The sequence below is a fragment of the Alligator mississippiensis genome, chromosome 1 (genome assembly GCF_030867095.1).
Source record: "Alligator mississippiensis isolate rAllMis1 chromosome 1, rAllMis1, whole genome shotgun sequence".
In the NCBI taxonomy this organism is placed as follows: Eukaryota; Metazoa; Chordata; order Crocodylia; family Alligatoridae; genus Alligator; species Alligator mississippiensis.
In genome coordinates this window covers 2,438,403-2,461,164 of record NC_081824.1, presented here as the reverse complement: position 1 = coordinate 2,461,164, position 22,762 = coordinate 2,438,403, and the positions used below count along the sequence as shown (strand labels likewise).

Below are 22,762 nucleotides of genomic sequence, written 5' to 3'. Positions count from 1 at the left end.
TGGTTCAAATTATATAGTTAGTTGTAATTGTAATTGTTTTAAAGAAGTGCATTTAGAGTATTGTTCCTTATATATATATACAGTTATCGTGTTTTTGATGTTTATGGTATTTCTTAAAATAAAATTGTGTTGTATAAATTAAGTGTGAAATCATTGTGAAATCATTGTGAAATCATGCAATTAGCTGAAAATTTCCCTAGCCGGTGCACCAAATGAATCAGTAAGTTGTGTGGGATCTTCTCTATTCCATAACCCACTAGAGACAGTGCCAAAGCCATTTGGCTCCATGAGTGTCCTGTAGGGGCTACTCCAACAGGTTAATAAACCAAGAGAAAGGTGCATTACAGAAGAGCTGTGTAAGCATCTGCTGCCGGGGCCCTGAGCAGGGTTGAACAGGAGCACAGGAAGGCACCTAAGTCCACCAAGGCCCCTGCTGCCGACTTCCCTCCCACACCAGCTCCAGCAAGTGACTGAGAGCATGGGAAAGTCTAGTTGAGATGTTGGTGATTTAGTCAGGTCTCCACTTACACCCATGGCCACAGCCATAGTAGGCTTCAGTTCCTACCGGCTAATGGCATTGCCACCAGGAGGGATAAAGCCACTAGATCTTCCCTTTTGATCTCTCCCCTTGGTTCTGATTCTAGGAACCCAAAGGGCTGGCTGAGCAAGGTGAAGTTGGAGGTGGCGATTTAGAGCCCAGCTACACTCTCCACATCTGGCAACTTGTGTCAGGTTTATTATTTACTATTGCTAGCCCTGTACCCACCCTTTGAAGTAAAAACCTAATGTTTTCCTGGCCTGTGGAAGTCCAGTGAGCCTTTGAATATCTGAAATGGGCCTTCACCTCTGCCCCTGTGCTAGGTCAGCTAGACCCCACCTTGTCATTCATGGTAGAAACAATAGGTGAGGTGCTCTCACAATAGTGCCAACTTCCAGGGGTGCCAACTTCCAGCCAACCCTCTTCCCGGAGCACAACGACTAGGTGTGGGTGACTGTTACCACCACCCAAGCTCAGGTCTCTGATAGGGCTCTCTGTCACCTGGGGTACACAGACCCTGTAGACTCTGGGATTGCTTAGCCCCAGCAGGATGTATCTGGATGCTTCTTATAGCCTGAAGCATAGAAAGTAGCCTCCTTTGGTGAGCCAAGCAAAGGGGCAAAAAGGCTTGCCCAATCCCTCTCAAACATTTACAACAAGGCTTGCTATAACAGATACCTTTATTGAAATGGTAGGCATGGGGAGAAGTAAAATTCAGAGAAGTATCAAAAGCATAACCCTGAGCAAACGGAAGTGGCTTGCAAGCCTTTTGATACACTTCTAGAACACTGGATCCTAAGTTACTGGCTAAATTTCAGGTTTTTCAAATTACTCACATGTTCATCCAGAATCTAAAAGAGCTCCAGAGGCTGTTTTCTTGTTTTCATGTTCCCAAACATGTCTCTTCCACCAGCATGGAGGGACCCTCTTAAATAGCCCTCCTGACCTCATCACCTTGACTCAGTCAAGGGCAGGTGTTATTAGATGCTGAGCAATCAACTTGAAAAATGTCAGTATTACCCATTGGAGTGACACTGGTTTAAGCCCAGCTCCCATGTCATGAGGGCAGAACTCAAAACAATGGAGAGGCTAGATCCACTCCCTCCTACCTGAGCCAGGTAGGCAGCAAGTTGGTTGCATAGGCAACTAGGTTGACAGACATGTGAAAAGACAGAGAAAGAAGAAAAAGCGGGGGGGGGGGGGGGGAAACTAAGTCAGGGGGCAGAGCCACAGGTCCTAGAAGTTTTTGTTACAGTGGTGGCACTGCTTTGAAGAGCCATGGCACAAAGTGCAGGTTCTTACAGATCACAAAAACCCAGTGCCAACCTGCAGCCCAGAAACTGCCACAAGAAGCAAGAGGGGATTCCCACTTTTATATAACAAATCATAGGGGTCAGGGTCACAAGTCAACGGGCCAAAGGCAGGGAACAGGTAAAAGGTAAAGAAACATCAACATTGTGGTAACAATCACTCAGCACCTTAACTCCCCACCACCCCAACACCTCCAGAAGTGTTCCCCAAACAAACTTGCAGTCCCAAGAGTGATCAAACACCTGCAGCTGTCCCCAAGTCTGAATCCACCTTCTTCATGTCCTGGCTGCCCAAGCCAGTGAGATCTCTAGTAGGATGACCTTATTTTCAGGTCCAAAAAAGGACATCTGTTACACCCTGGGGGGGAGGGGGCATTAGAGTGACATGCAGGTGTCCTCCCCCTGCCCATTATGTTGTCCCTCACTTCCAAGCCACAACGCCCCGCCCCCCCAGCCCTGCTGCTACCCCTCACTCCCAACCCTCTGACCACAGCCCTGCCAGTGCCTCTCACTCCCAAACTGCAGTACCCTGCCCCCCTGGGAAATGATGGTGCCCCTCACTCCCAACCTGCAGCCCTCCCCATCCCTGCTGGTGCTTCACACTCCTGACCCGCAGCCCCTTGCCCCCCCAGGTTGTCTCCCCTGGGGTGCCAACGTCCAGCCGCCCCGCTTCCTGGAGCACACCTGCAAGCCTGGAGTAATTGCTGCCACCACCCAGGCTCTGGTCTCAGCTTGGGCTATGTGCAGCCCAGGGTACGTACCTTGTAGACATTGGGGGTGCTTTGACCCCTGTTAATATCTCTGGGTCCTTCTTATAGCCTGGAGCCAACGAGGATAAACTCAGGTAGGACTGCACCAATTAATACACAGCCAAACTCCCCTCAGCTCAGCTGAGCAGAAGGCAAAAAGGCTGGTCCTTTCCCTCGATAATCCACAGCCAGGCGTGCTGTAACAAACAGCATTTATTGATTGGAGGGGGAGAACGGGGGGTCATAGAGAAAAGAGGTTTTAGAGGAAAATGCCTTGAGCAAAACAGAACGGGCCCGAGGACACTTTGAATACGCATATAAAATACATAACCCAATATCCTGGCTAAGTGCCAGGTAAGTTACTCACATGTACATCCACAGAATGAGAGCACTCTGGAGACTAGAGGCTTCAGTGTCTCTCTCTCAAAATGAATGTTTTCTCCTTCCCCAAAATGCCTGCTGCTGAACAAAAGAAGAGTGAGCTGCCCCCCACCCTGCAGGAATTTCTCCAGCCGTCATGTAGGTGACCAGGTTAATCAAATACCACACGGGTGAAAGAGGAATGGTTTGTGGCATGTCCCAAGGCAGGGCAGAGAGGAGGATTCCTTCACAATCCCCAGGCTGGTCGCAGCCTACTCCCCACTCTTTCTCCCTACCCCAGCAGCCTCTCCTGGCTGCTCCACCCCTGCAAACACAGGCTCTGGCCCCTGGGCTACTGGCCAAGCAGCAGAATTCCCTGCTGCCCTCAAATGCCCCCCCTCCCCTTCCCCCACTGGAGGGGCAGGAAACCCCCACAAACCCCTGCCCTGTTGCCATCACCAAATGTCCACTATTTTGCTTTGCTACACTGGTGGGAGCAGGGGAAAGGTGATCAGAAGCAGCAGGGAATACCGCATGAGTCTGCGTGAGCCTCTGCAGCTGCAGACAGCTGTGCTCCCTGCTGCCTCCGATCACCCTTCCCCTGCTCCCACCAGTGGAGCAAAGCAAAATACCAGACATTTGGTCATATTTAAAAAACCCTCCTGGACAGAGATCAGAGGGTTCAAGAAGAAGACATGCTGGGAAAAGCTAGACTTATAGTAACCCTAATCTCAAGCACCACTGCGCTCCTCTGTACAGGGCTGGCCAAGACCCACCTGTATATCCCTCATTCCCCCTTACTCCAGCCTCCAGCTTCCTCTTCCTTTTTCCCTCCCTACGAGCCCGAGGGGGTTCTGGGAGTTGCAATCCAATCTCCCAGTGAGCACAGCTCTGCAGACTGCCCCTCGTTCCTCCTGCGAACACACATTTCATTCACACAACACTAGAAAGAATATTTGTGTGCAACCAAAACACTCAACCAGGCTGGGGTTGGCCCTTTCCTTGCCCCACTTTGATTTTCAGATCATGTAGAAATGGGAAGGTGAATGCTCTCTCATAAAGTGAAATATGATGCCAAGCTGGCACAGGGACCACTGGAACCTGACCCCTTTTGAAGCCACATGGCATCCTCACATCTCCTTGCCAATGGCTCTGTCCCAGCCACCACCTGGAAAGAATTTCCTCTTGAAGAGCAGGCTGCCTTCATATGGCCACTGCCTCAAGTCCAGGACACAGTTCTCTTCACTCAGGGTAAGATTTACATGCCCACAGGTCCAGTCTGGCACTATGTTTTTGCCATGACTCCCTGTCAGTTTTTCTCCATTCCAGGGCAGCCAGCTATCTACTCACCCACTGCTTTGGTGGCCGTGCATGAGCAAAACCCTGCAAGTGTTCATCTGCTCCTGTAACATTGGCACCCACATAATGAAGCCAACTGAAAACCTCTATGGTCTCTTCCAGCCCCTCTTCACTCCCTCTCGACCACCATGGTCCACTATTTGGATGGACTTTATTATGGATCTTCCCTAATTGATTGGATTCTCTATGATCTGGATGGTGACAGGTTGACGAAGATGGTGCACTACATCCCATGTGTAAGTCTTCCCTCAGCCAAGGACACTGTCCAACTGTGGGTGCACCACATAGTTCACATCCACAGCCTTCGAAGTAGGAGAATTTGCAAATGCGGATCCCAGATTGTCTCCTCGTTTGGGAACAAGGTCCTGCAATTTTGGGGTTTGGGACCTAGCTTTAATCAGCACATTGCCCGCACATGAACAGCCAGATCCAGAGAACCAGACAGGTTTAGGCATCCTGGTGTAGGCATCCTTGGAACACTGATCAAACTCACACGAAAGCATTGACTGAAGTAGGCCTGATTAGCAAAATTGTTCAATGCATGAGCCCCTTATCGAAGCAGAACTTGACACGTCAGCCAGATGAAAACTCCTGCCAGGAGATGGAAGGGGGAGATGGATGTACAAGGTAAAGAGTCCAGTCTCAGGCTGGGACAGCATACCCAGGTCAAGATGTGAAACAAGCCCATAGCACAAGATAGCTCAATATCTGTGGACTGTAATAAGTAATTTGATAGATCACTGTATAAAAGGAAAATCAGAAAGCATGGGACATTTGTACTGGCCTAGGGGAGCCTACATGGTGTTGTACCCATACCTTGTCACAGGCACACATGCAATAATATCTTGTGTCAGGTCACAGCTGTGTTCAGGCCATGGCTTGTACATAATAGACTTGCCCAAACCTTTGCCAGTTGTTTAAGACACAATTGATGTTGGGATCTCCTGGCTATGACTTTTTGACAGAATGACAACTGCAGAGAATTCACCACTGAGACACATAACACTCAACGAGACCGTGACACCGACACCAGGTATGAGAGCAGTACTCTGGTATTACCTCGCTTTCCTGCAAGGCAACTGGGTCTCAAGATTAGTGCTCATACTGTTGAGTCATAAAGTCATACAGCATGTCTACATGTCCATTAATGCAGTTTTCCTGATGCATTAAATGAAGTACCTGCAATATGAATGTTGTTTTACCCAGTGTTAAAGACAGAGGACACTTTGAAGGAAATGTCTGGCTTTTGAAAGCCTACCTTGGATCTGAAGGGTGATGGTAGGTGAGCAGCCTTTGCCCCTCACTCCTATCCCCCTGTATGAAATTCTTATTCAGCATTAAAGTGACCCAGGTTCAACTTTGGGAGTGAGTTCACCTCAAGCAAATGAAGGCCACTTTCCCTGGGAAGAAAACAACCCACAGGGGTTGCTTCATGCAATTTAACAGATTCATTTTGTACTCATGACAGCTCCATAGGACTAATTGTCTCAGTTATCCCTGCACAGGCAAGCCATGGCTGCTGTTCATGCCCACCCCTTCCCACCCCCAAGGCAACACTGAACAGGGGATGCAACAGGGCACGGCCTTCCTGCTCGCCATTCAGGGCTCTCTGGCCTGCTCCAGCTGCAGGAGTGGGATTCCTGGGGATTTCTGCTCAGCTCCCCCCTGCCTCTGACCAAGTAACACAAGCCTGACAGGGCCTGGCAAAAGCCTTCCCCTCCTCGCCCACGTTGATGGGATGGGTCTCTTCTCTGACGCATGTCCCTGCTGCAGGATCTGCCTGTGCCTCCTCACGGGGTGTGTCCACATGAGACACTTTACTGCGCAGGAGACTACTGCAGAGTAAAGTATCTCTGCTTACCTGTACACAGGAGCTACTATGCAGATTAGTCTACTGTAGTTTTCTACTACCCTAAGTACAGGTAGTGGATTCCCCGCAGTGGGTGCATCTCTGTAGTGACAAGCTATGGCGACATAGCTTTGGTGGGAAATACCTGAGCACTGCTGGGACAGTGCTGGGAGATATTGAAGACAGTGACATCTCACACACATACACTCACAGGATTGTGCAGGGACAGCAGTGGAGGGTGCAGCTCCCTGGTGACAGATGCACTGCAGCACAGCTCCCGAGACCCCCAGAGCCCCCAAGGCAGCTGGCACCTGGCAGGGAGATGCCAGCCCCACTGCTGCTCAATGCTAGCTGCAGGAAGGAACAAGTGCATGGAGGGAGACCTTCCCCCTCTGCTAATCAAACCCCACAGAGATATTATGTTATGTTGTGGGGCTTGATTAGCAAGCAGTCTCATAGAGAATGGGATGAAGGGAAGAGGTGGGTTGGGGGGAGGATGCAGCCAGTGCCTCATGGTGCAGAGCTCTGACAAGGGGCTGAGAAGCAAAACCTGCCAAACTGGGCTCATAGGGTGGCAGTAGCAGCTATTTGCAGACCCTGATGGGCATATGCTAGCCTGGGAGAGGGGTGATGCAGTGGGGAGGAAAGGCAAGGGAAGGGTGGAAAGCAGGGAATTGCCTCCCCAGCAATAAGTGTCTTTCTTCCTGCAACTCAAGAGCCTCACATGCTAGGACCCTGGGACCAGGAGGGAGGACAAAGCTGGGAGTTAGCCAAAGAGAGTCATTAGCTGCCATTTGGAGCCAGTTGTCTTGGGGAGGGCAGCCTGTTGTGAAGACACTTCTCCCCTTAGAGAACTGACTGCTTTCAGAGAAAGATGGGGATGGCACAGGCTTCAAGGCAAAGATCATCTCACAGGTTACCTCAGCATCTGGGCTGGCCTCTGCCTGAGGGGTTTAACTCCCCCCCCCATCAAACTTTGGGGCCAGGCTCTATGTCCTCTGGGTTGTGCAGTGCCCTAGAAGGGCCAAACGATAGGTGAACGATGGTTGCAGTCTACAAGCATAAGTCTGCCTGCCTGGATGCAGACACTGGTGAGTGCTGAGCAAGTAGACGTCCCCAAACCATTCCTGCATTGCTGACAAAATTATGGATGCTCCCGGAAGTGGATGCACTGGTGCTGGGCCAGTTGTGAGGAGTGGGGGAAGCCACCAATGTGGCTTTTCTGTGCTGCTGAGCTGATCCCAGGCCAGGTGGCAGAATTGAGGGAAGCTCTTTCCACACTCTTGAGCACCGATGTGGCTTCTCCCCAGTGTGGATGAGCCGGTGTTTGGTCAGTTAAGGGTAAATTGAAGGTGTGAAGGAACCTTTCACTCTACATCTCGGTCCCCAGGACTGAGACCTCCCATCCCCCTCCTTGTGCTGCACAGACCCTTTGTCTCAGGTCCCCCCTCAGGTACCTGTCAGGCCAGTTTGGTGATGCTGGACCCTCCACCTGGGGATGGTGATGTCTTTTAAAAAGACTGGTCTGCCTTGGCTACATTAAAATATACCCTGCTTCTGGTTGGAGCCAGGAATGAGGTCAGAAAAGGTATTTCAAGGTCAGCTCACCTGGTCTAGGTAGGAACTGCCTCCAGAGAGGCATTTTTGGACACACAAACTGAAGCATAGGCCTCCAGAATCCTCTGGATGTATATGTAGATAGCTTACCTGAAATGTAGCCAGTAAATTAGAGTTCTGTACCTTTAGGTGCATATCAAAAGGGCCAACAAGCCCATTCTGCTTTGCACAAGTTTCCATAGATTCATAGATGTTTGGGTTGGAAGGGACCTTAGCAGATCCTCGAGTCCAACCCCCTGCCCTGGGCAGGAAAGAGCCCCGGGGTCAGATGACCCCAGCAAGGTGCATGTCTAATCTCCTCTTAAAGACCCCAAGGTAGGGGAGAGCACTACCTCCCTTGGACACCCATTCCAGATTTTGGCAACCCTTTCCATAAACAAGTTCTTCCTGATGTCCAACCTAAACCGTTCTCCATCAGTTTGCGGCCGTTGTTCCCAATTACTCCAAGGGTGCCAGGGTAAGCTGGTTTTCTTTCTAAGTTCTGTTGTTTTGTATTCCTTCCTCCCTCTCACCTCTTTGAGCAATACAGCTAATCTGTCATAGCACACCTTGCTGTCGCTGCTTATGAGGGTGAGACTTGCCTGTACAGCCCCTCGGCTAGTTAACGTGGGCGGGGCCTTTTTACTTTCATTCCATGCAGGAGACTACTAGTGAATGCTTCAAGCTAAAAGAAGCACCCCAAAATTTTAGTGGGCTAAACACCCCTAAGTTCAACGAAGTCTATGTACCCTGGTGGCACACAGTCTTAACAAAGACCAGGGCCTGGGAGGTGGCAGCAGTTACCTCAGGCTAGCAGGTGTGCTCAAAGAAAGGGGTTGGCTGGACATAGGTACCTGAGGGGGGGGCACTTGAAGCATGGTTTTGGTTGGGTGCAAGAAAGCAGATGTCTCAACATAGAACCACCCACTATTGTCCCACCACAGGTTTTCCTTCATTTTGGGCACTGATTTGACTTTCCCCACCTTTGTGTGGATAAGCTGGTTCCAGGCCAGGTTGGAGGATTGGGTGAACTGTTCCCATTCCTCTCAGCACCAATGTGGTTTCTCTTTTGTGTGGATGACCTCGTAGTGGGCCAGAAGGGAAATCTGGGTAAAGCTCTTCCCACACTATGAGAACCGATCTGGCTTCTCCCCTGTGTGGATGCGCTGGTGTTTGGTCAGGTAGGAGGACAGGTTGAACCTCTTCCCACACTCTGAGCACTGATGTGGCTTCTCCCCAGTGTGGATGAGCCGGTGTTGAGTCAGGTTGGAGGAGCGGGTAAAGCTCTTCCCACACTCCAAGCACCGATGTGGCTTCTCCCCTGTGTGGATACGCTGGTGTTCAGTCAGGTAGGAGGACAGGTTGAACCTCTTCCCACACTCTGAGCACTGATATGGCTTCTCCCCCATGTGGATGAGCCGGTGTTGGGTCAGGTTGGAGGATCGGGTGAAGCTCTTCCCACACTCTGAGCACTGATATGGCTTCTCCCCTGTGTGGATAAGCTGATGCCGGACCAGGGTGGAGGATTCAGTGAAGCTCTTCCCACACTCTGAGCACTGATGTGGCTTCTCCCCTGTGTGGATACGCTGGTGTTTGGTCAGGTAGGAGGACAGGCTGAACCTCTTCCCACACTCTGAGCACTGGTGTGGCTTCTCCCCAGTGTGGATGAAGTAGTGTTGGGTCAGGTAGGAGGATCGGGTGAAGCCCTTCCCACACTTGGTGCATACATGGAGCTTCTCCCACGTGTTTCTTATCTTGTGAAGAGGCAGGAGAGATGAGCAGTTAAGGGTTTTCCTGACTTCGTGATTAGTAGTGAGCTCTGGCTCTTCCCTGAGGCCCTCCCCACTGCCTTGATTTGGATGCACTCCTTTCCAGTGGCTCTTTAGGTCTCTCAGCTCCACAAATTCTTCCCTGCACCCAGGGCTCTTCCTGGGTTCTGCCCCTTCTTCACTCTCAAGCCCAACTGCAGATGGTACGTGGTTCACTGCTACATTTTCCTTATGCTTTGGGGACCTCCCTGGACTCTTGTGCCAGTGCTCTCTCTCAGGTCTCAGGGAGTCCATCTCACCCAAATGCCCTGGGGAAGTCCATGGTGGTTCCAGGTCTGTAGGCCCTTCCACAGGAGTCTGCTCCTCAGCTTTGCTCAGCAGCCAGGCACCTCCTGCATTGAGAAGAGAAACTCCAGATTAGCCACTACCCTTCTGGCAAGGGACAAACACTGCTATTGCTTCTGCTGGGATGGGCCTTAGAGCAGGCCTGGACCTTGGCTCTTGTGTTTGCCCAAGAAAACAAGGTCTTCCTGCCAAAATCCCAAGTACTCATGGTCATGGAGGGGCAGGTCCTTGTGCCAGGTTAATGTTCCCAACTCAGTGCAGTTCAGAACCAGACTCTCAGATTGTCTGGCCCACCTGTCAGCCCCATCACCTCCAGCTCTGCTAGCAGAAGCACATGAAGGACACGTGTGTTAGGACACTACCTGAATAGCTTCATGCTATAATGGGCTGAGGATAAGGTGAGGTCTTAGAGCTGTGGCTCTCTCTTGTGAAAGGAGCAGGGTTGTGCTTCCTGCCTGCTTCCAGGACAAGGTCTGATGCAGGGAATGAGCCCATGGAGCTTTCCTCTGCTCATGGGTCACAGGTGGCCTCCCTGTCACAGGAGTCTGCAATGGGTCTAAGGCTCTGGCATGAATCTAAACCTGGACTCTGTGCTGAGTCTCAGGCTTCAATGCACTCAGGGCCCCAGAGGTGAAACAGAAAGGGGGCAATTCTGGCGCAAAACACAGGGGATTCACTTTCTCCCACAACCTGAAAGCTTCTGAATCCCACCCATGCCATGGAGCCACTTAAAGCAGCCTGAGACCAGGACGAAACACTTCTGGGTTCCAGGCCAACCTGATCAGAAGCCAGGGAGAGACTCAGCTTCTTTGTCTTGTCCCAACACTGAGGGCTACACAGAGACTCTGCACACCATGTTGATTTCCATGGGGGACTATAAATCCCATCATACCCTGGGAGAAGGTGTTAGAGGTATAGCTACTTTGGGCTGGGAAATGAACTCTTATATTACTGAGTGAAGATGGATATTTAAGATCACAGTATCCCAGGGAAACCAGATCTAGCCCAAAAAATTAAGACAGCAAACTTAATTGCCCCCTAACATCTGTCATTAGAGGGAGAAGGGCACAGCTGCTTGTCCCCAAATGGCTGAATTTCAGGGAGCGGGAACACCTGCCTGGACACATTACAGCACAATGTACTGTTTCAGGGCAGCACCGGGCAGGTCTGCAGTCCCAGACGCCCCTGGCACTCTGCACTTGGAGCGTTTCTGGGAGCAGAGTTGGGTGGAGGAGACAGCAGCAACTCACCTGGCAGCAGGTCCTCTGACCTTGAGATTTCCCCATGGTCCTCATGATCACAAACCCAGAGATCCACCTGTTCCTGCTGGATGCTGCGGATTAAGGCAGGTGTGGGACCTTGATATCCTGTTTGGGGCAGTGGTTAAAGAGCATTAGAGACTGGGTACTGGATGCAGAATAACCAACTGGGATTTGGGGAATGGATCCAATGAACTCAAAGTTTCTATGAGGGCCCTGGTAGACAAGGGAGGACAGGCATTTAGGAAAAAGAAGGCACTGGAGGGAGAAGCCTTCAATAGATCATGGTCCTTGTCATCCAGGTGGAGGAGGGATGGTCATAGAAAACAATGCACCAACCACTCCTGGTTTAGAAAAGGCATTAATCAGGGACAGGCATGGAGATGCAGTGATCCCTGATGTACCAGGGAGCAGAAAGGTAATACTTTTACTCTTTTCAAGGTACCAAAAAAGAAGAGATATTGGACACACTTATGGATGGATAACATCTAGCTTCTCAGTGTAATTCCAGGAAAAGGAAATCATGGATATGAACCAAAGAAGGCAGAAGGACACACATTTCACAGCATATGAAAGGCCATAATGCAAAAATAGTCGATGTGGTCTTTGTCGAGCTACAGAATGCATTTGGACACATCCTCTGGGAGACAGGGAGGGAAAAGAAAGCATGAAAAAAGCAAATTGACCTAGTAAAAGGTAAGTCCCTCAACCCTGTGCACAAGCCAGAATAAGCCCCGATATTAGAGATCATCTGGAAATGAAAAGAGGTTCTTACCTAAAACCCTAAAAGTGTTTTACCTAAAAACTAAAACCCTAAAACCTAAAACCGGTTCTTACCTAAAACCCTGCACCTAGCCTGGTTCTTTTTATCACAGTGATGGATGTCCAGTACGGGGAGGCATTTTAGGAAGAGTACAAGAAAACTTTTGAGAATGACACAGTAAGTTTGAACACATCAGTCCTAATGTAAATACAGCAAAGCCAGAGTCACTGGTCTAGGAAAATGAAGATATTGAGAAGGAATGTGGACAGAAGCTTCCAGTGACCCCTTGGTAGAAATACCTGGGTTACAACATGTGTACATATGTAGCAGCAGATGTGTACATATGTCACTAGAGGAAGAGTTGAGGAAACGCATTATTCACACATTGTAGCAGCAGAGGAAAACTAGACTTCCGTTAACTTCTGCAGGGCAGTAACCAAACGAGGAGAAAGGGGATTTAGACATCACAGAACTGAACATGGTAGGATTATTAAAAATGTTTGGAGGACACATACTAGGCAAGAGAGAGAGGAAATCAGAAAGATCCCTCAAGGAACGTCTTTGGATGCATATATCTACAACGAGCTGGAGATGATATGAACACACTGACAAGACAAAGGGAAATTATGTTGGGAGAAAATTGCTGAACATGGAAGCACCAGAAGATAGAAGAATGGGGAAGACACAAGTAAAGGCGGCTGGATCAAATGAAGGAGGGTCTAGCAATATGAAATGTGAGAGGTCTGGTCACTTTCAGAGTAGTGGGGAGGAAGCGGATTGAAACTGCCAGCCAAAGTTCAGAGGATGAGACTATTGAAACACAGGGAGGTGACTACAAAAAGTCAGAGTCCGCACAGCTCCATGGAGAAGCAAGAACCAGAGCCTTACCCAGGGAAACGAGGGCTTGGTAAGTCTTCAGCATCTGGTCCCGGTAAAGCACCTTGTCTTCATCGTCCAGCAGCTCCCACTCCTCCCGCGTGAAATACACTGCCACGGCCTCAAACACCTCCCGGAGCTGCGGGCACAAGCGTTGCACCATCAGTGTCTCCTGGGCCAGCTGCTCCCGGCCCCACAGCCCTGTCTGCAATCACTCGGCACTACAGCTCATTGCAGGCTGAGCCAGGACAGGCAGGGCTGCAACATCCCGTTACTCAGCTGACACATGACGTGGATGCAGCTGTGGACATGGGAGCTCGCGTGTCGGCCTCAGCCCAGCTCATCACAGTCTGTCTACTCAGTCTCTGTCTACTCAGTCCTTTGAGGCAGCCAGGCTGGCACTTTTGGAGGGAGGGAGCCCTCTCTCACCAGGCCTTTCCATGCCAGCACCCCTGGCTAGCTGCACTTGGGACGGAGCTCCTGCTAATGCCAGCTTGCACTGTTTGCAGCATCCAGCATCACAGGCCTGTCGCTCTTCAGGTTTCTCTGATCCCTATTTTTTTTTTTTTTTTTATATCCCCCCCTGGCTCCTCCTGCACTCTGCCCCAGCTGTGCTCCCCACAACTGCACTTGGTGCCCTGCTCACCTCCAGGCTCTGCCCCTGCTTTGGAGGCCTGCCCTGCTCCTTCTGCACTGGGCCCGGCTCAGGTGTCAGGGAGCCCCTCTCCTCCAGTCCCCCTGGGCCAGTCCTCTGCAGCTCCAGCTTCACAGGCTCTGCTCCAGGTTTCTGCTCAGCGCTGCTCAGGGTCCCAGCACCTGCGGGTGGGGAAGAGTGCACAGGGCAGCGCTGAGGCTGCGGGCACGGGGAAAGCCCTGCTCGTCTCCTGCACTGGCCTGGGACTAAGGCAGACGGAGGCTTTGGTGTGTGGAAGACGGGGGGAGAAGGTAGACTCCACATCCCACAGCTCTTGCTAAGGGCATGAGGCTGGAGATGAGCCCCAGTAACTCTGTCCCAGTCTGGGATGGTCATCACACCATGTCAGAGCCGGCAGGGACACGGCTCCCTGGGAACAAGCTTGAAGGTTGTTACTGCTGTGTCAGATACACATGCTAAAGGGAGGGAAAATGCAAGGTCAGTCTTCTCCAGGGCACAGGAAATGCTTCCAGGACCACTGGGAGACCAAGAGCTGCTGATCTGCTGGAGCAGTGACTGGATTAACAGGTTCTGGCAGATTTCTGCACTGAAGGACGGTGCCTCCCACTTGTGGACAGCTTAGAGCAGGGGTGGGCAAAATGCGGCCCAGGTGAGACCCACCAGGCCATTCTATCCAGCCCATGGGGCCCCTAAAAAACTTAATATTTATCTACCCCTGGCTACCTGTCATACGGCCTTTGATGGCTTGCCAAAACTCTGAGTGGCCCTCCACCCGAAATAATTGCCTGCCCCTGGCTTAGAGCCACCGTTCCATACCTGCTCCTGGGGAAAGGCCTCGCCTGGGGTACAATGGCTGCACAACAAGACCCAAAATATAACCTCTATGTTCTGGGAGCTGCCCAGCCGCAGGGATCAGAGCTCGGTCCCAGCCCAGCCCCGGGGTTACCAACATTGCAGCCCTGTCCCGGCTGGGGCAGACGTTGGAGCCTCCCCCTGCGCACAGCACAGCCACTCCGGCACCCGGACCCACACCTGGCCCTTACATCTGGTCCCTCACCTGAGTCCTGGGGGGGCAGGGGCTCCTCTCTGGGGACAGGAGGTGTCTTGGCCTGAGGTCCTGGGGTTTCCCTCTCTCCGGACTCCTCCAGAGATCTGTCCGCACGATGGGCCGTTGATTGCTCCAGCCAGGAATCACCAGTGTCCTGCAATACTGCAGTGGACGGCATCTTGTGTGCGGACACCTCGTCGACCTGCACACTCACTGCGACCTGGGGACGAGATCGGTGTGTCACGGGGGAGCTGGGACGTGGGCGAGACGGGGCTGGGAGGGAACATGAACACCCCCAAGCACACGGCGATGGGGACAGCAGCATCCACGTCAGGGGGAAACGCTCTCACTTGGGGCTTCTCGTCCTGCTCCTGCCCCGCCTGAAACCCCTCGGCCAGGGCACGGCCTCGGCGCAGGTGTGCACGCTCGCCCCCACGCCCAGCTCTGCGTCCCCGGGGCCGGGGGGCCAGGAACGGCTCCAGCACCGCCAGCTCCAGCTCCTGCTCCTTGCTGCGGCGCTGGGCTCCAGCCTGCAACCCCCCCCACACGGCCCCTTGGCTGCCAGGGAGCGGGGCCCGGGTCTGTGGGGTGGGGGTCGTGCCCCGGTGCCAGCTGGGGGGTGCTGAGGGGATCTCGGCCTGAGGAGGGGCTGCACGGTCTGCATCACCTCCTGCCCCGCGGCTCCCCGCGCTCGACCCGCTCCTGCAGCTGCGGCTTTGCTGGCCTGGCGGGGACCGCCGCGGGGACGCCCCGGTCCCAGCTGGGACCGCACCGGGGACTCTTCCTGCCCCCGCAGCTCCTGCCTGGACCCCCCCGTCCTGCTCCTCCGGCTGCGACGGGGCTGCCACGGGATGGCCCCCCCACCCCGGCCGCCCCGGGCTCCAGCGCAGCCGCCGCGTCTCCCGGAGAGGCCTCCCCGCGGGGCCCGGGCTCTCGCCGCCCTGCCACTCCGCCCCCCCGGCCTGCGGGGAAAGGCCGCACCCAGCGCGGCTCCGACGGGGCACCCGCCCCCCCCCGGTGTCCCCGCGCAGAGCAGTCTGGGCCCTCCCGCCCCGCACAGGCTGGGGGTGTCCCGGTTGGCTCCAGACCCCCCATGTCTGCCCCCGGCGCGCACCAGCACGGGCCCGGCCCCCCCAGCACCCAGCGGGGACACGCCCCCCCGCACACGGACCGCCGGCGCCGCCGCGTCCCCCGAGGCGCCGCCGGACACAAAGGCTCCCGCTCCCGCCGGCGCCGCCGGACCCGCGCCCGCCGCAGCCACAGTGGGCGGGGGATGGGGGGGCAGGGCTTTCAACTCTCGCGAGAAAAACCCCAACCCCCCCCCCGCCCCCCCGCGCGAAAGGTTCGGAAGCGCGGAGCGAGCGGGCTGCGCGCTGCCCCCCCGCCCCGCGACCCTGGTCCCCCCGCCCCGCACCCCGCGAGCGCCGTCCGCGGGGGCTCTGCCCGCAGCACACACCCCCGTTGCGGGCCGGGCCGGGCCGGGCCGGGCGGGGCGGGGGGCTGGCTTCCCCCTCTGCCCTCTCCCGCGTGCGGGGCGTGCGCTGCCCCAGCAGTGCCAGCGCGGCCGAGCGGTGCGGTCCCCTCGCCTCCCCCGGCCGCGGCCACCCCCGGCACGGCACGGCACGGCGGAGCGGAGCGGAGCGGCAGCCTCCCGAGGGCGGGCCTGCTGGCCTGCAGCGCCGAGCACGCTCCCAGGGAGATTCATAGACTTTGTGGGGAGTCGGGAGGGACCCAAGGGGTCATCGTGTCCGACCCCTGCCCCTGGTAGGAAAGAGGATCCAGGTCAGACGACCCCAGCCGGGTGACTGTCGAGCCTGCCCTTGAGGACCGCCGAGCCAGGTGACAGCCCCACGTGGCCTCCTGCAGCCGTCCCAGGCTCTGGCCACCCTGACTGGAACATTTCTTCCTCATGTCTCACCTGAATCTACTCTCCACTAGTTTGCACCCGCTATTCCTAGTTACTCCCTGGGGCGCCCTGGTGAACAGCGCATCCCCAATTCCCTGCTGTCCTCCCCTGATAAATGTATAGGCAGCTGCAAGGTCTCCCCTCAGACACCTTTTGTATAGGCTGAAGAGATCCAGATCCCGCAACCTCCCCTCGTAGGGTCTTTCACGGAGACCACTAATCAGTCATACGAGTGGCCTCCTCTGGACCCTCTCCCGATCCTCTGCGTCCCTCTTGAAGTGCGGCGCCCAGACCTGGACACAGCACTCCAACCGCGGCCTGACCAGCGCCGCGTAGAGGGGGAGCATCACCTCCCTCGCTCTGTTGGTCGTGCACCTGCTAATACACAGCAAGGTGCGATTGGCCTTGTTGACGGCCTCGTTGCACTGCCAGCTCGTGTTCATCTTGGAGTCAGCTATGACTACAAGATCTCTCTCGGCCTCCGAGCTGCTGCGGAGGACGCCCATCCCCCAACCTGCAAGTGTGCAGGGGTTCCTCCTCCCCAGGTGCAGCACTTTGTATTTATCTGTGTTGAACTGCATCCTGTTTCGTTCTGCCCATTGATCCAACCTGTCCAGGTCGGCCTGCATGTGCTGCCTGCCCTCCGGTGCGTTAACTTTGCCCCATAACTTGGTGTCATCTGCAGACTTGGAGACGGTGCTCTCCATGCCCTCGTCCAAATCGCTGATGAAGAATTTAAATAACACCGGCCCAAGGCCCGACCCGTGCGGGACCCCACTGCCCACCTCCTTCCAGGTCGAGACCGACCCATCCACCACCGCTCTCTGGTGCGGTCCCTGAGCCGGTTGCCACCCCCTGACCGTGCAGGCGTCCGCTCCACGGCCCGTTAGCTTCCCTATGAGAATAGGATGCAAAACTGTGTCAAAAGCCTTCCTAAAATCCAGGTTGATGACATCGGCCTCCGCTCCTGTGTCAGGGCAGTGTGTGACCTGGTCACAAAAAGCTATAAGGTTTGTCGGACAGGATCTACCCATGATGAACCCATTTTGGTTTCCTTTCCTCATTGTTTCCCCTGCTGGGCCTGCACAAATACACTCTTTGATGATTTTTGTTGTGAATGAGGGGCACCAGCATGGTCTGGGGGATGGGGTATGGTGGGTCAGGAGTGAGGGGCAGCAGCAGGGCTTGGGGGGGGGGGGGGTCCTGTGGCTTGGGAGTGAGGAGCAAGGGTAGAAGACAGGTATGTCACTACCCCCCACAATCATATTACCACCCCCCTAGACAGGTGTCCTCTATTTTGAAACTGGAAATATGGTAACCCTAAAACTGACCAAAGCCAATGGGCAAGCCACAACGGGAGATAAGAAATCTTTCTTTCTGCTACGTCAGGAATATAAATTTCAGTTGGTTAACAAGATTTTGATTAAACACTACCAGATGATTAACAGACAGGGGTCAGACAACCTAAACATTAGCTGTGCCTGACAGTTTTGTTCTAGCACTTGTCTGATCCCTCCCTCTGCTTCTTCTGCCTTACATTTCCAGTGATCTAGTTCAGTTCCTAACTCTTTAACCTGCCTCTCTGCTTGCGTCCTTCTTTCCCTCTCTCCTTAATGGTGTTAATAAAGGCAAGGTTCTGGGCAGTGAGCATTTGAGCATTAGTTTGCCAACTGTCAGCCTCCTTCTCTGCCTCCTTCCGTTTGTCCTCCTCTCTCAATAGAATCCATGAGGCTGACATTTTGGGTAGTAAGTGATTGGGCATTAGTTTTCCAATTTTCAGTATCCTTTGCTGCAACCACAACCTCTAACTCCTGGTTTTTAACCTCTGTCTGTAACTGAAAAACTTCCTTATGCAGAGCTGGACAGACTCGAAACATACCCTGCAACAATGCCATCTTTTTGTCCTTTTTGCTAACTTTAGGTTTCATTGCTGTGGCAAGGACCTCCCATTGCGAGATTTTTCCATGCCACAGGCCCAGAGAATTTGTCAGTCTCCCAAGGGCTGTTATCCAATTTCTGTTCCTGTCTAAATTGTTTCATTACAGCCCCCATGAATGAATCAATCAGCGCTGCCATGGTTAAGCAAGCAGATTTTATCAGCCTCTCTTCCTCCTCCCACCAAGGGAATCAGAAATTGCTCCAAAGATAGGTTGCTACCCTTTTCTGTCAAGACCAATACTTGGACTACGGTATCAGGATGTGGATCATGAGTTTACACCCTGATGCTGGCTCAAAACCACAACAACAACAAAGCAACAACTTTTCCACAAGCATTTCTGTCATCAATCCACACTAGCCACAAATCCCAGTGGTGCCTCCAATTTGTTAGCAAATAAAAACCTAGAATCCCGGACTAGCCCAGGGATTGACACGACACCTCCTTCAATGAGTGACAGAAAGGCTTTAGTTACTGCAAGTATTCAAAATCAAGTCAAGTGAGCCCAAACCAAACCAAAGTCCAACAATTAGCTAAGGTGATGATTTCTCACCAAACAGGTGACGACGAGGCAGTCTGTTTCTCTTCAACTTCTTGAGGAAGTCGGGCGTATCAGCAACTGGTGTCAGAGAGATTTCTCACTCTTGAAATGCATGCGCTGTTTGCTGTTTTACTGCCTTTTTATACCCTTAGTTAAGCATCTTTGAAGCATTCCTTTAGTTGTGTAACTCAAGAGAGAGTCCCAAGCAGTAATTAACAGGAAAATCCTGTTAATCAACCTGCTCATTACTGGTTATCAGAAATTTCTACTTTGAATGTTACCTTCTTCAGTGATAAGAGGTTATCCAGTTTGGAACATATCAAAAAACTGATTAACAACCAGGAAAAACATACGTGTCCTTGGAAAACAAGGTAAATCATGAGAGAAGAACAAAAACAAAACTAAATCAGGAGGAGACACCTATCACATATGGAGAACGTCTCTTCCTGCACATAAACGTGAGTTAATGGCAAAAGAAATATTTACCATACTAATTAATCAAGGATAGTCATTTCACACAGTTACACACCAGACAACTAGGATCCTGCCTGAAATCATCACGAATATAGCAAGATAAGCTGGAAGAGATACCTCATTATTTCTTTTCAGATGGCCTACCCATGAACTTGCATTCTCTTGCATTATGCAGTTAGCAGTAGTAGTCTGTATTTTAGAGTTTCAGAGTCATCACTTCCCCCCCCAGCAAAGGGAATGGAGCTGAGGGTTGCTGCAGAGAAGACTTCAGGACAGAGGAGAGCCTGAGTCATCTGAGGAGAAGCTGATCCCTACCTGGGTCAGAGCTGGGCAATCAGGGACACAGGTACCCAGGGAAAGAGTGTGTATGTGTGTGGGGGTGGGAGTGTTGGTAAACTTCCTGGGAGCTGGGAGAAGCTGCCTGGTTAGGGACCTGCAGAGGGAAGTCCTGTGCTTGGGCTGGAAAGGCTTGTACTGCAGGGACAAAGGCCTGCAGAAGGAATCCTCTGTCTGCATGTGGAGGTGCTGGGGAGAGAGACCGCCCAGAGAGGGAGTGGGATATGAGAATCCCAAATCTGCATAGGTGTGTGAAGGGACACTTAACCCCTAGTATTTGCAAGAGGTGTATTTTTCAGAAGGAAACTAAAGAAAGAAGCCTATTGCCTGCAGTGGCTGATCGAAGACTCGAGTTCATGCTGAGTTACCAAGAAAGAGCAAAGAGTCCACCTTCCCCAGAGCAGCAGATGCCTCGCCTCTGCCACCTAGTGGTGGATCATAGTTAAAGCTGGATTGCCATTTGTTTTTATGGGAAGGGGAGTATGACCAGAAGGAAATCAACCTGGGTTATGGGAGGGGAGGGGGGGCTGTTTTAAAGTGTTATAACCAAGTTAATGTAATCATTGAGGTTGTTTGATGCAAGCGGGACCATCCAGTGTGGTGAAATTATTTGTCTGTTGTTGCAGTTGTAAATTCTATTCAAATTGCTGGTTTTATTATTAACTATTGATATTATAGACACACACATGCATATGTGTGTGTGTGTGTGTATCTTCCTTTGATTAATCATTTCTTTTCTGTATATAGTTGTGTATAATAAAGAAACCCATTTGTTTATTGGAATTAAAGTAAATTCCTGGGCAGTGATTCATAGATTCATAGATGTTAGGACGGAAGAGACCTCAATAGATCATCGAGTCCGACCCCCTGCATAAGCAGGAAAGAGTGCTGGGTCTAGATGACCCCAGCTAGATACTCATCTAACCTCCTCTTGAAGACCCCCATGGTAGGGGAGAGCACCACCTCCCTTGGGAGCCCAGTCCAGACCTTGGCCACTCGAACTGTGAAGAAGTTCTTCCTAATGTCCAGTCTAAATCTGCTCTCTGCTAGCTTGTGGCCATTATTTCTTGTAACCCCCGGGGGCGCCTTGGTGAATAAATCCTCACCAATTCCCTTCTGTGCCCCCGTGATGAACTTATAGGCAGCCACAACGTCGCCTCTCAACCTTCTCTTGCAGAGGCTGAAAAGGTCCAGTTTCTCTAGTCTCTCCTCGTAGGGCTTGGCCTGCAGGCCCTTGACCATACGAGTGGCCCTTCTCTGGACCCTCTCCAGGTTATCCACATCTCTCTTGAAGTGTGGCGCCCAGAATTGCACGCAGTACTCCAACTGCGGTCTGACCAGCGCCCGATAGAGGGGAAGTATCACCTCCTTGGACCTGTTCGTCATGCATCTGCTGATGCACGATAAAGTGCCATTGGCTTTTTTGATGGCTTCGTCACACTGCCGGCTCATGTTCATCTTGGAGTCCACTAGGACTCCAAGATCCCTTTCCACCTCTGTGCCACCCAGCAGGTCATTCCCTAGGCTGTAGGTGTGCTGGACATTTTTCCTCCCTAGGTGCAGCACTTTGCATTTCTCCTTGTTGAACTGCATCCTGTTGTTTTCTGCCCACTTGTCCAACCTATCCAGATCTGCTTGCAGCTGTTCCCTGCCCTCCGGCGTGTCCACTTCTCCCCATAGCTTTGTGTCATCTGCAAACTTGGACAGAGTACATTTCACTCCCTCGTCCAAGTCACTGATGAAGACATTAAAGAGTATCGGTCCAAGGACCGAGCCCTGCAGGACCCCACTGCCCACACCCTTCCAGGTCGAAGCCGACCCATCCACCACGACTCTCTGGGTGCGACCCTCCAGCCAATGCGCCACCCACCGGACTGTGTAGTCATCCAAGTCACAGCCTCTCAACTTGTTCAGCAGTATGGGGTGGGATACCGTATTGAAGGCCTTCCTGAAGTCCAGGTATACGACATCCACCCCTCCTCCTGTGTCCAGGCGTTTCGTAACCTGGTCATAGAAAGAGACTAGGTTGGTCAGGCACGATCTGCCCGCCACAAACCCGTGCTGGTTTCCCCTCAGCATAATTTGTCCTGCCGGGCTCTCACAAATGTGAGCCTTGATAATTTTTTCAAAGACTTTGCCAAGGATGGAGGTGAGACTGACTGGGCTATAGTTGCCTGGGTCCTCCTTCCTCCCCTTTTTGAAAATGGGGACCACGTTGGCCCTTTTCCAGTCCTCCGGGACTTGGCCCGTGCGCCACGAGCGTTTGAATATTCCCACCAGTGGCTCTGCAATGATGTCGGCCAGTGCCTTCAGCACCCTGGGATGGAGCCCATCCGGGCCTGCCGACTTAAAGGCATCCAGTTCTTCCAAGTCACTCTGCACCACCTCAGGATCTACGCATGGCAGTCTGGCGCCTTGCTGCTGCCTCTCTACAACCCCAGTGAGAGACTTGTCGTGCCCCTCGCTTAGGAACACTGAGGCAAAGAACTCGTTGAGGAGTTCAGCCTTGTCCCCCCGTCCATCACCAATTGTTTCTGCCCATTTAGCAGGGGTCCTATTCCTCCCTGGGCCTTCCTTTTACTCCCTATATATCTAAAAAACAATTTATTGTTGTCTTTTACTTGGGATGCCATCCTCAGCTCCATGGTAGCTTTGGCCCATCTAACTGCCTCCCTACAAGCACGAGCAGAGGAGTTATATTCGTCTTCTGGGCACTGATTCAGGAGGTCCATGAATTCCCTATTGAGCCAAGGGGGTCTCCCAGCCCTTTTGCTACTTTTCCTATGGGTTGGAATGGACTTACCTTATGCTTTTAGGATTGTGTCAAGGAGTGACCACTCATCATGGACTCCCCTCCCCGTCAGATCACGGTCTCTCAGGGCCTTAACAACCAAATCCTGAGCTTGTGAAAGTCAGCTTTCCTAAAGTCAAGAATGTCTATATTGCTGACTGATTTGCCAGCTTTGTGATGGATAGAGGAAGTGATGAACTAATGATCAGTGTGACCAGGCTTCCCTTTGATTCTCAGGTCACTGACTAGATCATCCCCTTTAACCAGTACCAGATCCAGCAGCACCATAACTCTTGTCATCC

At 52.6% G+C, this 22,762-nt stretch overlaps 2 protein-coding genes across 3 annotated transcripts in view; one reads left to right on the top strand and one right to left on the bottom strand.

Annotated features, from left to right (window-relative positions):
* The window catches only part of LOC102576684 (zinc finger protein 724), an 89,624-nt gene extending 73,355 nt beyond the window's left edge, over positions 1 to 16,269 (bottom strand). Inside the window, exons 1-6 of one of the 2 annotated variants that reach the window (XM_059727726.1) lie at positions 15,648 to 15,788; positions 14,486 to 14,696; positions 13,420 to 13,589; positions 12,786 to 12,912; positions 11,126 to 11,242; positions 1,201 to 9,922 (exon numbers count right to left, since the gene is read on the bottom strand). In XM_059727726.1, coding sequence (XP_059583709.1) covers positions 8,889 to 9,922; positions 11,126 to 11,242; positions 12,786 to 12,912; positions 13,420 to 13,589; positions 14,486 to 14,654 — 1,617 coding nt within the window. In that variant the 5' untranslated portion in view covers positions 14,655 to 14,696; positions 15,648 to 15,788 and the 3' untranslated portion in view covers positions 1,201 to 8,888. Of the gene's footprint in view, positions 1 to 1,200; positions 9,923 to 11,125; positions 11,243 to 12,785; positions 12,913 to 13,419; positions 13,590 to 14,485; positions 14,697 to 15,647 lie in introns of those variants that run through there. The other variant, XM_059727720.1, reaches the window with a different exon arrangement.
* LOC102566400 (zinc finger protein 493) overlaps positions 1 to 22,762 on the top strand; it is a 185,284-nt gene that overhangs the window by 119,192 nt on the left and 43,330 nt on the right. The gene's annotated exons all lie outside the window — the stretch shown is intronic.